The following is a 15,453-nucleotide window of genomic DNA, read 5'->3' on the forward strand; positions in this document are numbered from 1 at the left end:
CTTCACACTTGCCCTTATTGAATTGAATTTGGTTTTTCCCAGCCCAGCTCTCCAGCCTGTCCAATTTGGTTTCTCCCAGCCCAGCTCTCCAGCCTGTCCAGGTCACGCTGGAAGGCAGCACGGCCTTCTGGTGTGGCAGCTGCTCCTCCCAGTTTGGTATTGTCAGCAAACCTTCTGCAGCTTCAGCTTCTTATAATGCACTTTTCATGGTTTTGTTTGATAGTGCTTTGTTTTGTTGTTATCCTGTAGTCCTTTTTTCTTTTTCCCTTACTACTATCAAGGAATCTGGATGCTACTTTATCACTCTTCTTGACGTTCTTCCATATGACATATCTTCTTACGGCTTTTGGTAGCTGTCAGGGATGTACAAGTTTGCAGCTAAGCAAATTAGAATTATATAGAAGCTTTTTTTTAAGGTAATGGAGCTTGTACTGGAATGTTGCTGTGATGTGGGTTGCTTGATGTGAATGCTGTTAGATAGCCTGGCTTTAAGTGAGGAATATGCACAACGTGGAAGTTGTGTCAAACTTTACCAAAGGCATGTAGAGCTAGGCCCTCAGAGCATAATATCCAAGACTCAAGTTGCCTGCGTATGTCCAACAATCAAGTTTTACTCTGACCTGTGTTATCGGGTCTTGTGAAAGCCTTGCACTGGCACGGTGTCTGTTTCTGTTGTAGGTGAAAGAACTCTTCCGCTCTATGCATGTGGACTGCTATGCCTTGGAACTTGATGTAACTGGTAAGTAGAAGAAAGAGTCTATCGCATGCTGGTTAACGTAACTAAAAATGGGTGACTGTGCTTGACTTCAAGCTGTTTTGAACTAATTGGAGGATACATAAAACAATTAAAATCAATTTTAATATATGCAGAGATAAAAGACTTCAGTGTGGATTTTAATACAGGATGTGTTTTTAATATAACTGAAGGTTTTAACTCTTTCTGTACAAATCATCAGCAGTTACAGGATGTGAGGTCTGATTTCTCTCTGAGGAGCTCTGTCTTTTGGGGAAAAGCCTGTGGTATTTTTCTCCTACTTCAGGTTCTTTTGTGGCTTTAGATGAATTGTTAATGTTTGACTTGGTATATGGGTGACCTTCGGAGGGAAAGTTGCTGAGTCATTGGAAGAGAGGGTAAATTCCAGTACCTTGGCTGCTGCTGTTTGGAGGTTTTTTTCAAAGCCCAAGCTGCTTTAGTTTTTAGTACAGCTGTAGTGCCCTACGCACATGTGTACATAATGCATGGAGTTTTTAACACAGTTTTAAGAACAAGTAGTTTCTAACATAATTCACAGAATCATAGTATTCTTGGTAAACTGTTAATTGCACTGTTAGTAAGCTGTTGAATGTGTATCGTCAATTTTTTTTTAAGTGTTAATGCTTTTTTGAAGTGTTTATTCTTAAGCAGTGTTTGGGGAAAACGTACTTATTTATTGATCCACAGAATCTCTTCTTACTTAATTTTACTTTTTATTAAAGTTGTGATACTGTAAACTAATTATAGCCCAAGATATGCAAAGTACAATGCACAGTCTTTTTTTTTAAACAGAATTATTCCTAACTAATAATGTATTTCCCTTGCAATATCTCTGATTACTGATACTAGGTAAATATGGTCTTGGAGTAAAATGATTTTAGTCAAAGTGATTGCTGTAAATTCTCATTCCTATGTTTACTGCTGGACAACTGCTGAGATATCCAAATTGAGCCTGCGTGTCTGTGCTGAAAATTCAGATGACAGGTCAGGCAATGATGATCTCTAAAACTGAAAGGTTTAAGACAGCGTGGTGGGTAGGAAAAAATCTGAAAGCTTTAGGGTAAGTAGAAGAGCATGTTCATTCTTCCAGTCCCCATATTCTCATAATGTAAAGTCACTGGCCAAAACTGTGTGCGCTTACACAGAACATACTCCAAAACCAGACAATTCTCATGAAAGAAAAGCTGTCTGTATGATCTCCTGTGATAGCTGGAAAAGGATTTTTGTGTAGTACCAAGTGTAACACTGTCAGGAAGAGACTGATAAAAAATCCAGGAAATACAGGGGCTAAAGCCTATTACTTCAACTTCACTGCATTCTGTAGAATTATGGCTTGAAGCACCAATTTATCCTCGGTATTTTAGAATCCTCTTTTGAGAAGTAGTTTCTGAAGACTTGCTTATGTTCAGGAAGCCTACAAATGCAGTGCTTGTAAAAGATTTGTTTTCTTGGCAGCCTATTGCATCCAAACCTTTTATCCTTTAGATTGTTTTAAAAGCTCCACTCTTGAAAATTGTTCTATAACCTGTTTCCTTTATTGTTAGCTGATGGACCTAGTATTCAGCAAGTGTTAGCAGAGCTAACTAATCAGAGGACAGTGCCTAATGTATTTGTGAATGGAACACACATAGGCGGCTGTGATTCAACTTACAAGGTAACTTTTCCTTAAATCAGCTGAAAGTAAACGACTCCTGAGTGAAATTGCTGTTTGATCATAATTAAACTGTGAGATAAATTAGACTAAGTGCTGTAAGACAAAGAAACGTCATTCAGTTTTTGTTTGCTCAGAAACGTGTGGTAATTTTCTTAACAGGCTTATCACGATGGATCACTGCAGAAACTTCTTGGGGATAGCAAAGACACAGAACCCTATGATTATGACCTTATTATTATTGGTGGTGGCTCAGGTGGACTTGCATGTTCCAAGGTATGACGTGAAAATTGCATTAAAGAACAGGTTGTATATGAAACTTCTTCAAGAATTAGTCTTTGTATTAATCACAGTAGTATAAAACAGTCTATATTTTGATTATTACTGTTCAATTTGTTAATTAATGAATCGGTAGTGGTTTAGTGATATGCTCACTCAGGAGATTGATATGTGTGGACCAGTTTCTAGCCAATGCCTGTTCACATCTTGGTCTTAATAATATGTTTTAGGTTCCTGGCTGAGGAGGGAACCAAAAGTTTAAGTATCTTCCCTTCATGTGTAGTGTGCAGGCGCATTAATACTTCTGAACAGTAATATGGAAAACCTGAAGGCTACTCTTGAGGTACTTCTGACTGTTTAGGATTCAAGATCACCAGTCACCTAAAGTGAAGTCCTTTCACTTGCTCTCTCAAGGAACTGGCTCAGTTTTTAGTTCTCTCTCTAACTGCTTTTTCAGAAATGCTAATAGAGATTGTGGACCTCTTACATCATTAGCTGTTATACGGAGTGCCTCAGGACCGAAGATGCAGACGCAGTTTTCTCTTCTAATTGAGGGATTTGAATCTTCCCATCTCTCAGCCAAGTATCCTAACCATCAGTTTATGGTTTGCACACGGTGTATTTCTTGACAGCCTTGGCGATTGCCATACAACAGTAGTTAAGCATGCAACTTTCACCAGGTGAATGTAAGAAAGGCAGGAGAAGGTGACATAGCACTGCTTCAATTAGCCAGTCTTAACTGCACGTTTTTAGAATGCTCCATATCTTTCCCCACAGTACATTCTGGGATGAGGTGGAGGTGGCTCATGGGCTGGTAAACCCATCTCATACCTTCTTCAGACGGTGGCTTTTGGCAGTGTAAGATGATGTGGATGTAGCATTGAATATGTGTCCATTCAAAGCTTGGAAGAGTAAGAGCTTTAGTGGAATTTGAATTTTTGTCTGGTGAAGGAGGTAGGAGAGCCATATACGGTAATGAGACTGACCAGCAAAGGAGACTTCTGTTGGTGCCAAGTGTGTCATGACCATAAATGAGCAGACAGGCTTTCTTGGTTGGGCATAAGTTCAGTAATGCTGACTTATTTCTGTCTTTGTATAGGAAGCTGCTGCCTTGGGAAAGAAAGTAATGGTGTTAGATTATGTTGTTCCAACACCTCTTGGAACCTCATGGGGTAAGCTTCTGTTAACTTGTATTTCATGGTGTTTTGAGTGCCAGTGATACATATTGATCTAGGCTACCTCTAGAACAGTGTGACTATATGGCTATGCATGTCTCACCTTTCCATAATTAAAGACATCAGCTGTCTGACCTTATTAATTATATTGGCAGTTGAGAATGAGTCAAGAACTTAATTGGTAAAGTTTTATTGAGTTGAGGTATGAATGTGCTTTCATAGCTGAGATTTCAAACGAATACATATTATGTGCACTTTGAAATATGTGATACTCTGGGGTTTTTGCCTTGCCTACCTGCCAGACTGACTAAAATCCAAAGCACTCTGGAGTAAGTATCACAGGTCTGTGTTTAAGACAACATGCTCTAGCTTTCTTTGGTTTAACGAGTCAAGTAACCTCTTTAAGCTTAAAGTTTGTATTCAGTTTGTGTGTTGATTGTATTTTAAAAAGTCTCTTACAACATAAATTTCCTGTTACTTTTATGGCTGTAGCAGGCATCAACTGATACATGGGTGATTATACAAAGCACATGATAGGAAAAGGATAAATATCCTGTTCATGAAGGTAATAACATGGTTCTTTCCATCTTAGGACTTGGTGGCACATGTGTGAATGTAGGTTGCATTCCTAAGAAGCTAATGCATCAAGCAGCACTTCTGGGTCAGGCACTCCAGGATTCAAGGAAATACGGGTGGCAGTATGAAGAACAAGGTTAGTGAGAAGACAGGGCAGACCAAGGCAGTTCACAGAGGAGACTGAGCTTAAGGTTGTTCTTCTACTTTGGACTTAGCTATTGAACTCTGCCTCTAGTTTAATTTCTCATATGAATCCGAAGTCATCTTCTTTCTTGAGTCATAGAAACGTTTAGGGTTGAAAGCTAACTGTGTTTTGTTCCCGATTTTATCTGTATTAAATGAAAGAACTAGAATTATTTCAGTTAGCAACAAGTCAGGTAAATATTAACATAGTAGAACAAGACTTTAATATGTATCCTCATTACTGATGATAACAATGTTTTCAGAGCATGGTGTACAATGAATAAAACTTCAGTTTCTCTTTATGGGTTCATTGCACTTTGCTTTCTTTAAATATGAAATTGTCTTGTTTCAGTTAAACACAACTGGGAGGTCATGGTAGAAGCAATTCAAAACTACATTGGTTCTTTAAACTGGGGATATCGAGTGTCTTTAAGAGAGAAGTCTGTAACATACCTCAATTCTTACGGAGAATTCATTGAACCACACAAAATTAAGGTATGTGCTGTGTTTAAAACATTTTGTTTGGAGGGAAAATTGGTGTTCTAAAACTGCCTTTTAAAATCCAACAAGGGAAAGGCTTCATCTTGACACTGCCAACCTAAGTCAACTGAAGTTTGAGTAACTTATTTGACAAATTAGTTTTTAAATTATTATTGTACTTCAGTACATGCCACAGTGCTTGTAAACCTAGTACCTTATGTAAGAGTAAAGTGGATATCTGTAAATGTATGTCTTGTGTGAATAGAGTAGGTGGTCTCTGCTAACTTTGTGACTGAGGTCAGCAGTCTGAGTGAGGAAGAGGACACGGAAAGAAAAGCTTTAGCTGTATGATTTTGCCACTTGGAAAATCTTCATACTAAAGCATAAAAACTATCGAAATTAAATTCGGATTACATACTTGCGTAATAGGGCTGCTAGAACCTTATGCTGTATCAGCATAAGAATTAAACTCAGTTTTGCAAGACAAAACATGTGCTGGCAATCTTGCTTGATCATATTGTAGCAAGGTTAACTTAGAATAAATGCATATTGAAGACAACTGTTTGGTTCAGTGGATGTAATTGTCTGTTTTTACTATGAGTTAATGAAGGCTGAACTATGTGTTTTGAAACAAGACTTGTACTGAAAAGACTCTATGCCTAATTTACTGCATCTACCCAACAGTTCTAGTGTCTAGGTATGCAGGTCATCTACTTAAGTGTCCCTGGTCTATAAACAGTAGAACAGAAAGACTTTCAGCAGGTGTTTGGACTAGATAACCTCCCTTCAACCTGAATTACCTGATGACTCGATGGGGAGGAAGTTTCCCTTCATTTGTATTGGAAAATTCCTAAAGAGCAAGAGTAAAGGTCAGATTTTGAGAGAGATATATGGGCAAGATGAAATTTCCCAATATCAAGGGCCTCTACAAGTCAAATTTGTTGCAGTTCATTTAAGGTGAGGCCTTATGTCCTCTGAAATCATGTAACTAGATACTTTCTTTAATTTCCACATTAGCCTAAGGACTAATTGACATTATTCTGTCACTAGCATTGTGTTGGCCTTTCATTGGAAGTCAGGGGCAGGAGGGGCTTAACTTGTTGTGGCTTTTTATAACTTGAAAGTAAGGTTGTTATGAGCAATTCAATCTAAACGTAGTAGGTGAAAGGGGCAGGATTCAAAGAGTAAATTATTTTAAGTGCTCTAAGTAATGTGAGAAAAGCCTGATAATTTGTGATTTTAAACCTACTATTCTTCACTGACCTACATAGCTTCTGTAAATGCCTTATTTCTTGTTTGAAACTGCTTATTCTTTATTCTTAAACATGTGTTTATGGAGAGGATTGCATAGGGGTTTTTATTTCTTTTAAAAACCTGTTCCTGTGGGAGACTGACTTAACTCTGTCTTTATAAACAGGCAACTAATAGAAAAGGACAAGTAACCTATCACACAGCAGAGACTTTTGTCCTGGCAACAGGAGAAAGGCCTAGGTATCTGGGTATCCCTGGAGATAAAGAGTACTGTATTACAAGGTGAGATGAAAAGGCATAACAGTCTGAACTTTGTGGTAGTGTTTGCAAAGACAAACGAGCTGGTGTTGAAAGAACCTTGTAACTTACACTTGTTTTCTTTAGTGATGACCTCTTCTCCCTGCCTTACTGCCCTGGCAAAACTCTAGTTGTGGGTGCTTCCTATGTGGCTCTAGAGTGTGCAGGATTTCTTGCTGGCCTCGGTCTAGATGTCACAGTGATGGTGCGTTCCATACTCCTGCGGGGCTTTGACCAAGAAATGGCAGAAAGAGTAGGTGCTCACATGGAAACTCACGGCGTGAAGTTCATCAGGAAGTTTGTACCTGTTCAGGCAAGTGCTTTCCTTAAGTTTCTTCTCTCCACACAAAATTATGTTAAACAGCACACGCAGAATGCACTTGCTGTCTGGGAATGCTTTGGATCTATACAGGAATAACTTTTATGAGGTTAAGCTTTTTTACTGCTGAATGATAGGTTAGTAAGTGTTTGAAGTGACAATGTAAGTGGGCTCTGCTGCTTCAGGTCATTCAAAGCTTACAAATATTTATGCAGGTTGAGCAGGTGGAGGAGGGCATGCCTGGAAGACTGAAAGTGACAGCAAAGTCTACTGAGGGACCACAAATCTTTGAAGAAGAATATAATACTGTAAGCATTTCTGCATTTTCAGTAATTGAATATAGAAGCATGTGAGAATATATTAAAATATTTAAAAGCTGTTCAGGAAAAAAGTAAAGGGAAATCTTGCTTCATAAATTGTTCAGACAAATTACAGGCAGAAAAAAATAAACATGAATATTCAATATTCATCATCAGTTGAGCCTGTCAGCAGAGTGGTGAAACTTTGTGTCCCTGGAATTTGGTTCATATGAACAGTGCTGTTGCTTCTGTTTTTGTTCTGATGTTAATGTTTTGGTGTTTGTTGCATCTCTGAAACAAGTTGCACATGGAGGAGCCTGAACTGTTGGTGGCTCTTCCAAAAAAATTTTTTGAAAGTCGCTTAAAACATATGCTTCAGTTCTTTAGAAAAAGACCAAAGGAAGTGTTATGCTGATTACACTTTTCTTGTGTAAAATTATTGCATTTAATTTTGGTGGTTTTTTAGGTTTTGATAGCTGTTGGTCGTGATGCATGTACCAGAAATATTGGTTTAGAGACAATTGGTGTCAAAATCAATGAGAAGTGAGTATTGCTCAACTCCCTTGAACCATAGATTTAATTGCTTGATTTACTTAAAGTACAGTTTAATTAAACACTTTATTCTGCTCATGTGGCAAGTTAATCTAGGGATTTAAAGAGGCAGCAAACTACTGGTTTCCTACAGATTTAACTTTTTCCTTGTTTCTCCCTGGTGTCAGTGCAAAACTGGTACAAAGGAAGAGGAGGATTATGTTTTCCAGGAGAGAAAAAAAGATGAAGATCAGGTTGCAGCAGCTAACAAGTTACTAAGCCAATGTAAACATGTGACTGATATTGCTGCTCTTTTTCCCCATAGGGGAAAATGCACATTTCACGTATAATCATCAAGTAAAAGTTCATAAGTCCAAAGATGTCTGAGTAACTTCTTTGTCATCAGCCACACAGTGTGGTCAGGTCAAAACTGGCCACTGAATACTGACTTCAGCCATGTGCTGGAGTCGGAGATAACTGATGCTCTGAAGAGTTTGTAGTGGAAGTAAAAAAGGCATAAGCATATTTAATAGTGTGTTCAGTAGTTAATAACATCTTAGTAGAACTTCTCCCCTGTTTTTTTGCTCAACTATGAGTAAGGTTATGATACTGAAGACTATTCTCCTTTCTGTCTGTTTCAAAGGAATGGGAAAGTACCTGTAAATGATGAAGAACAAACCAATGTGCCTTATGTGTATGCTATTGGCGATATATTGGATGGAAAGCTTGAACTTACTCCCATTGCCATTCAGGCAGGGAAACTGCTAGCCCGCAGGCTTTATGGTGGTAGTTCCACAAAGGTAAAGAGATAAGAATACAACTTCAACTTATTTCTGTGCTTTTTGCCTCAAAATTGCAATAACATGGGTTGATTTGTCTACTTAACTGTGGGCACTGTTGTGTGCTGCACAGAACTTGCAGAGTCTAAATAGAAACTTCTTTTTTTTTATTTTCAGTGTGACTATGTCAATGTACCAACGACAGTGTTTACTCCTTTAGAGTATGGCAGCTGTGGGTTGGCTGAAGAAAGAGCCATAGAAGAATATGGAAAGCAAAACTTGGAGGTGAGGGCACTCAAGACTTGTCTAACTTGCAGCTTGAGAATGTTTTTCTTGGGTCTTGTTGCTTTACACTCAAGGCATGGTGTTAAAACAAGAATAGAAGGTTAGCTAGATAGTTCTTGAACTGTGATAGTATTGTCATCTGGCTGACAAGGTGTGGGACTCCCAGAAATCCAGGGCTGGACTTGATACTGTTAGAATTGTGTGTAGCTATTTGCATGCTGCTGAGAAGCATTTGACTTCAGGAGGCCAAACTCAGGTTGCAAAACTGTAGGTGGTTTTTTGTTGTGAATTAAAGACTTATTGCTGAAGTATATCAGACTCCTGGGATGAACTGTCTATTTTCTGCTTATTTGCTGTACTTGCCTTGGGAATTTATTTTCTTCCTGACCTTTTCTTACAGCTTACAGAATTATCAGGCATAACTTCCCTGTTCTATGGTGATTTCTGGCTCTGAAATTTCATTAAAGTTGTTTGCGTGCTTTGTGTTTAACTCCTTACATCTTTCAAGTACAGTTGGCATTTAGCTTCTGCTGTTAACTGTTTTGCAAAATTGGTTTAACCTTATAGTAACTGAATACTAATATTGTACTGTTAAAGCACTTCTCTTTATGAAAGTACAGTGTTAAAATGCTGTCTTATAGCTGTTGCAGTTTTAGTCGAGTACATAAACTGGGGGCATATGGTTTGAGTCAAATCTTCCTCTACTGACTTTTGGAATATGTGTTGGGTGTTGTTTGGGGGGGTGGGGCGAGGGTGAGGGAGGAGAAAAATCACTGTCTAATCTAGTATGTTATGAACATCTAAGGTGGTGTCAAACCACCTAGTTGTAAAGGCATTAAAAGTCAGAATTATGTTTGAAGTAATTCATCAACTTCTAATGCTCTTTTTGGGTCGTCCTCCCAGGTTTATCACAGTTTGTTCTGGCCACTTGAATGGACAGTACCAGGCAGAGATAACAATACTTGCTATGCAAAGATTATCTGCAGCAAACATGACAATGTAAGTAGCAAGCTGAAAGGGATATGCTGAGTGTGTTCTTGAAACTTTTATTTAGACCAGCCAAAAGACGAGTATCTCTTATTTGGCCTGCCTGATCCACACTTTTCAGGTGGATTTTGAGTAGCTCTGCTCTGGTGTCTTGCTTTATGTTTTTGGACCTTGTGGGTTTTGCCCTCTGCAAAGTGCAGAGTTGTGTGTTTAATAGAAACTTGGAAAATGTGGTTGGTCCTAGAAAACTCAATGAGAAATGGGAATTTCAAGTGATCAGTACGTTCTTTTTGCAGAAAAGTAAGTGCTGGTGCTGTCTGGTATTTTCCCCAAAACTATCTGGAGGACAGACAAACAGAGGAAGATTTTTGGTGTTTAAAATTACTTTGGAGAGAAGAAAAGATACGATCAAATAGCATGGCTTTTAAGCTAAGGGGAAGTCAGTTTGGTCTTTTTCTTATTAGCCTACCTAACCCTTTCTCAGAGTGCAGAAAGGCTCAAAATTCTGCTTGTGTTGGAGCCTCTTTGGAAATAATCCAGATGAAAAGCACACAGTGGAAGGACTTTATTTAGATTTCCAGAAGAAAGTTTTTTTTCCTAGGATGCTGGAGAACAATGTAATATAAACATATTTAAATCGCTCATATTGTGAGGAATTTATATCCAGTCTTGCAGATCATGGCCAGACCTGGTCTGGGACATCTCTGAAGGTATGGGAACATCCTGGGAAGGAGTTTTTAAAGCATTGTTTGTATTCCTCTTAACCAATAACCAATTAATGAAACAGATTGAAACAAACCACACCCATCTTAAACTTGTTTTTATAGCCTACTACCATCACTCTAGATTGTGCTACAGAGACAGTTTGCTCAAAATTCAAGCCTATGTTTTCATTTTCCTGCTTGTTAACTGCCTGGGAAGGAAAGGAACAGCGAGCGAAGCTCTCCAGTATCAGATTTTTAACAAACAATTTAAACAGTTCCTCTAATCTAATTTCAGTGTATAAAAATAACTTTAAATCTGAACATACTAAACGTGGTATATCTATAGAATCACGAAAACATGACAAGACTATAATCTGTTAAGTTTTAGGCAGTATCTTTGAATTAGTGCTGTGTAATAATTTTAGAACTCATTCATCTTACAGCTTGTTTCATACTGCTGTAGAGAAGAAATGCAGAACTACTTTATTTGGAGTAATTTGGTCCCTTTTATTAAGATGACTGCTATTGGCTTACTTGCATAACATAGCATTTTTAGTGTAGTGTTGGGGTCACATGCTAGTGCTTTTGTTAAATATTACCTAGTATTAACGCCTGCTTTGTTCTCACTTGTCTTAAAGAATCGTGTGATAGGATTTCATGTTCTTGGACCTAATGCTGGTGAAGTTACCCAAGGTTTTGCTGCTGCAATAAAATGTGGTCTCACCAAAGAATTACTTGATGAAACAATTGGTATCCATCCAACTTGTGGAGAGGTAAGAGGCAGGGGGGAGAGCTTGATTTAGAACCTGCTATTGAAAGTGATTACCTAGGTGCAAAGAAAGAATACTACATTGTACTTTAAGATTCAATTAGTATTTGCTTAACTTCAGCCATAAGATACTGACATGTGACAGAAAATGTGTTTAACTGTGTGCTGCAACTTGTTCTCTATTGTAATAGCTCAAAACAACAATAGTAGATTTCTTTACAATAGAAGACCAATAATACAGAGCAATAGTAAATAAGCTGTTGTTTTGGTGTCTTGCAGGTGTTCACTACAATGGATATTACAAAATCTTCAGGACAAGACATCACTCAAAGGGGCTGCTGAGGTTAAACCTGCTGTTTTACATGTTTTCATGTTGTGCACGCTTGGTTCTGTGGAAGCCCCAGTACATCCAACTGCTTTGCAGCCAAGTAAACATTTGCATCAGTACCACTGTATGGACTGCAGCTGGGAGTGGTGCCTTTGTGAGGCTTTCTCGGTAAATAGCGTTGCAAATGGAAACAGTAAATCAGCAGGGAAATCTTGAAGTGTAAATCCTGACTTTGCTTGGAAGCAGCACTACTGTGCTTTTTTGATGTTCTAGCTCGGAACCTTATTGAGAGGTGAGCTACGACTGATGGCTGCCATGCAAGGTTGGGACATTCTTCGTCTGGTCAGATGACTGAACCCCTCCTGAAGGAAACACTTAAGTTGCACAGATTTAAAGCTAACACTTCTAGGCTCCAGTGTCTTGTACAAATGCCTGAGACAGAGGACAAATGTATAGCTAAATGATTCTTGCCAGCAGTTTACAGTTGACTGATTTACCTTTTTTGATGCATTGTTTTACCTGTATATTCAGTTGAGACAAGGTGGCATAAATAGGATGCAGTGTTGAGCAGTGCAGTTCAAGCACTAGTTTCTCACCTTAACCAGTCTAAAACTTCAAAGTAATCTGAAACATTGCTGCTGTTCACATAGTTGTTTGGCCTCAGGTGACATCATGTCTTTAAGATAAAAAATTTCAGTTGTGAGCATCTTGTGTGTCAGGGTTGAAGAGCAGAAGCACCAGACCTTTTACTTAGTGCTTATAGTCTCAAGTCTGGTTTTGGCTCTGTAATGTAAGACATGACAGAACCCAGAACTGTAAGTCTGCACTCATTATATGGAATATTGAAGTCTTGTCCCACTGATACAGGAGGTGCCTGCCCATCATGGTAATAAGCATTATATAGCATTTATTTGAAGCATGTGTTGCAGCAGAGAACAATGACTTGGTGTGCTATCATGCATTGTGTAGTGTATAGTCAGTACTCTGAAGCTTTCTTCCACCCCTAGTGCTCTGCTCTGGGTGAGTTGTGCATGAATTTGGCTCTTAGTTTTGTCCAAAGAGATGTTTTGAAAGACTATTCTGAACATTGCATGATAGTAAACAGTTTTTAACTATTTAATCTACGATGTATCATGGAATTTGAAGTACAATAAACAATGCATACAACACTTTGGTGTCTGGCCTCATGGTTTGTATTCACATACTTGGGAGTTTATTGTGCTTTGATTATATTATCATATGCAATACTAAAACATCTGTAGATGTGCACATGCTGTAATCTTTCAGATGGAGAAACAAGTTTTCTTGCGGCATCTTGGGGGCTTGTTCAAGAAATATAACATGGTTCTATTTCATTATGCAGAATTGTCTCTGTTCAGACTGAGAGAACAATTTTATACCACTTTGCTATACTCCAGATCCTAAATAAACATGGTCTGGTGTTTAACTGCAGCACGGCTCAGTAGAATTTAGCTGGAGTGTTAGCAACGGGTCTCACTGGTCTTCAAATTTAGTAACTTGGAGACTTTGAGGTTCTGCTGTGGGTGCCCAGTAGTACTGCACAATATTTTTGCTTCACAATGGAGATGTTTGAGCTTCTGGTGTTGCTTTTCTGATTACCTGTTGTGGTCTCTCAGAAATATGCAGTAGAGCCACCTGCTTGCTATCACTTCTGCAGCAGTGACCTTGAGTGACGCTGCCAAAACCTTGCCTGTCTGAACGTTTGCCTCTTAATAGATCATGTGTTACAGTCTGAAGTAGGCATAATAGTAGTGTTGAAGTGACCTTAATCTCTCAGTTGAGGTGGATGAACCAGAGACTCATCTGAGCTGTCTTTAAAAGTCAGGGGAGATTAGGGTGGACAGCTAGTAGCAGGTAATACCTTAGAGACTGCACAGTCTAAAGAGCTGAAATGAAACTTGGTAAACAAAGCATTTGGAAGGCTTTCTGTAATGAGAAACTGGGTGGCAATGGCAGTTTACCTTGTGTAGCTGTGTTCTAGAGGGAGTGAAGGAGGAAGCACACCAAGTCAATTAATAACTTCCTGAATTTACTATTAGTAAGCACTAATTGAGTTTTATTTCAAACTCAGATTTGATTTGCAGGTTCAGGTTAATTGATCGATAATTACCACTTGCCTATCTGTAACAGTACTAATTGCAGATGTTCCATATGTCAAACTTGCCCAGGCTGCCAGCTCTTTCTAAGGGATACTTTATAGGCATTGAGCACTCTATATAGTTCGTCTTTTAAGCTTTGAACTTAGAGCAGTATCTTAAGCGAACTTGTTGCTTGTGTTTCGGTAGGCTCACGTGCAAATAAAAAGTGCTATGACAACAAGGTATAGTCAAACACCAACATTTTAAGCTTGATGGTAGGTATTAGGGGAAAAAAGGTAGAATCCAAGAAGTGAAAAACTGTAGCAGCCAACTGAATATAGTCTGATACTGTTTTTCCAATTTATTTGGTCTGTAAAGGAGTTAAGTAAGTAGAATGGCTTCCTGCTTCAATCTTTTCTGAAGTGTATTTTCTAAGTATTCTATGCCTGGAGTCTCCTGTGATGTGACCTAAAACACTCAAGTTGTCAGTTCTCCAGGTATTGGGGCCATATTGTCTCATTCTCAAAGCCCTCTTTTGCCTAGCAACCTTCAGACTTGTTGTATCTTATAATGCATTATTCATAAAACTGAAAACAAAGTTAAATTGCAGGCCCAGTGTCGTGGCCAAGTGTGGGGAGAATTTCCTGACGTAGTGCAGAAAAAGCCTTGAGATGGGGTTCCTTATGTTGCAATCTCTACAGCTCCTGCTGCTCTGCCCTCTGACAAGAAACTTGTGGGGTTGATGTACATTCCTGTGCAATGAGGTGTAACAGCTGGGTTGTTAGCTTGATAAAAACTCTGAGAAACAGACATCAGTTTACACAAACTGATTAAATGATCCTCTGTAGGCCTGTAGCTGCAGGCAGTGAGCACTAGTGCTTTCTCTTCATATATTTGCTTGAGGGACAAGTGTAGACACTCAGAACTACAAGGAGATTCCTTGATTGTTGAGCTACATAAGTAGCATTTACATTAATATCTACTTATGCTGTCTTCAGTTTTCAGACTTGCTTTGATGGAAACTCGGCTAGTACAGGTCTGACTGGGTTTAGAATGTGCTTGAACAATCTCTGTAGATAACAGGGAACAGATGCCCTGTCCTGAAACTCATCTGCTCCAAATCATTAGTGAGTTTGGATATTACAGACACCCAAGGAGTGACATTAAAAGGAAAGTGCTCTGTTCAGATTTCTGTTGTCATAAATGTTGTTCACCAAATTCCGAAGGGATGTTCTGTGTCCTTAAAATACTGATATTTATGCTTACTGTGATACCAGGAACCTCTTAGGCTGCAGGTGAGAAGGCTCAAGTTGCTTACTCAATCTGCTCTGTGCTGAAGCAATGTTTTGTATCAGTGATAATTATGGCACTTTGTACTGTAGCTCTTGAAATGGGATAAACAGCAAAGATATGTGGCTTTTTCTACGTTATTGGTGAAATTTACCCTTTCCAGGTCTAGGAGTGGTTATGATTATAGTTATTGTAAACTTGGAAAACGCTTAATCATCAAATTAGTAGATGGCTTTCCACATAGCATGAATTTTAATTATATTTTGAGCACTGTAATTTGTCTTGAGTAACACGAGCAGCAAGTTGGCCTGTGCAAGACCTGTGGGGGCAAGCCCAAGAAAAGGGGGAGCTGAATATTCTGTAATAAGCCATGAAATGCCAAAATAAGACATGAGATTTTTTTCTGTGTGCCTGTAC

The 15,453-nt window shown here is 38.7% G+C and overlaps 1 protein-coding gene across 1 annotated transcript; it reads left to right on the top strand.

Moving 5' to 3' along the window:
- The first annotated feature begins 684 nt into the window (after nucleotides 1-684).
- Nucleotides 685-11,999, top strand: LOC104504830 (thioredoxin reductase 1, cytoplasmic-like). The gene is made up of 15 exons (XM_010148222.1): nucleotides 685-739; nucleotides 2,299-2,408; nucleotides 2,568-2,681; nucleotides 3,784-3,856; nucleotides 4,452-4,571; nucleotides 4,971-5,113; nucleotides 6,516-6,631; nucleotides 6,734-6,959; nucleotides 7,181-7,273; nucleotides 7,731-7,807; nucleotides 8,439-8,595; nucleotides 8,752-8,859; nucleotides 9,763-9,858; nucleotides 11,189-11,323; nucleotides 11,599-11,999. Exons 1-15 carry the CDS (start codon nucleotides 700-702, stop codon nucleotides 11,659-11,661), a joined length of 1,671 nt encoding a protein of 556 aa, XP_010146524.1. The 5' UTR covers nucleotides 685-699; the 3' UTR covers nucleotides 11,662-11,999.
- Nucleotides 12,000-15,453: the final 3,454 nt, after the last annotated feature.

The sequence above is a fragment of the Eurypyga helias genome, unplaced genomic scaffold, assembly GCF_000690775.1.
Source record: "Eurypyga helias isolate BGI_N326 unplaced genomic scaffold, ASM69077v1 scaffold5730, whole genome shotgun sequence".
Taxonomy (NCBI): domain Eukaryota; kingdom Metazoa; phylum Chordata; class Aves; order Eurypygiformes; family Eurypygidae; genus Eurypyga; species Eurypyga helias.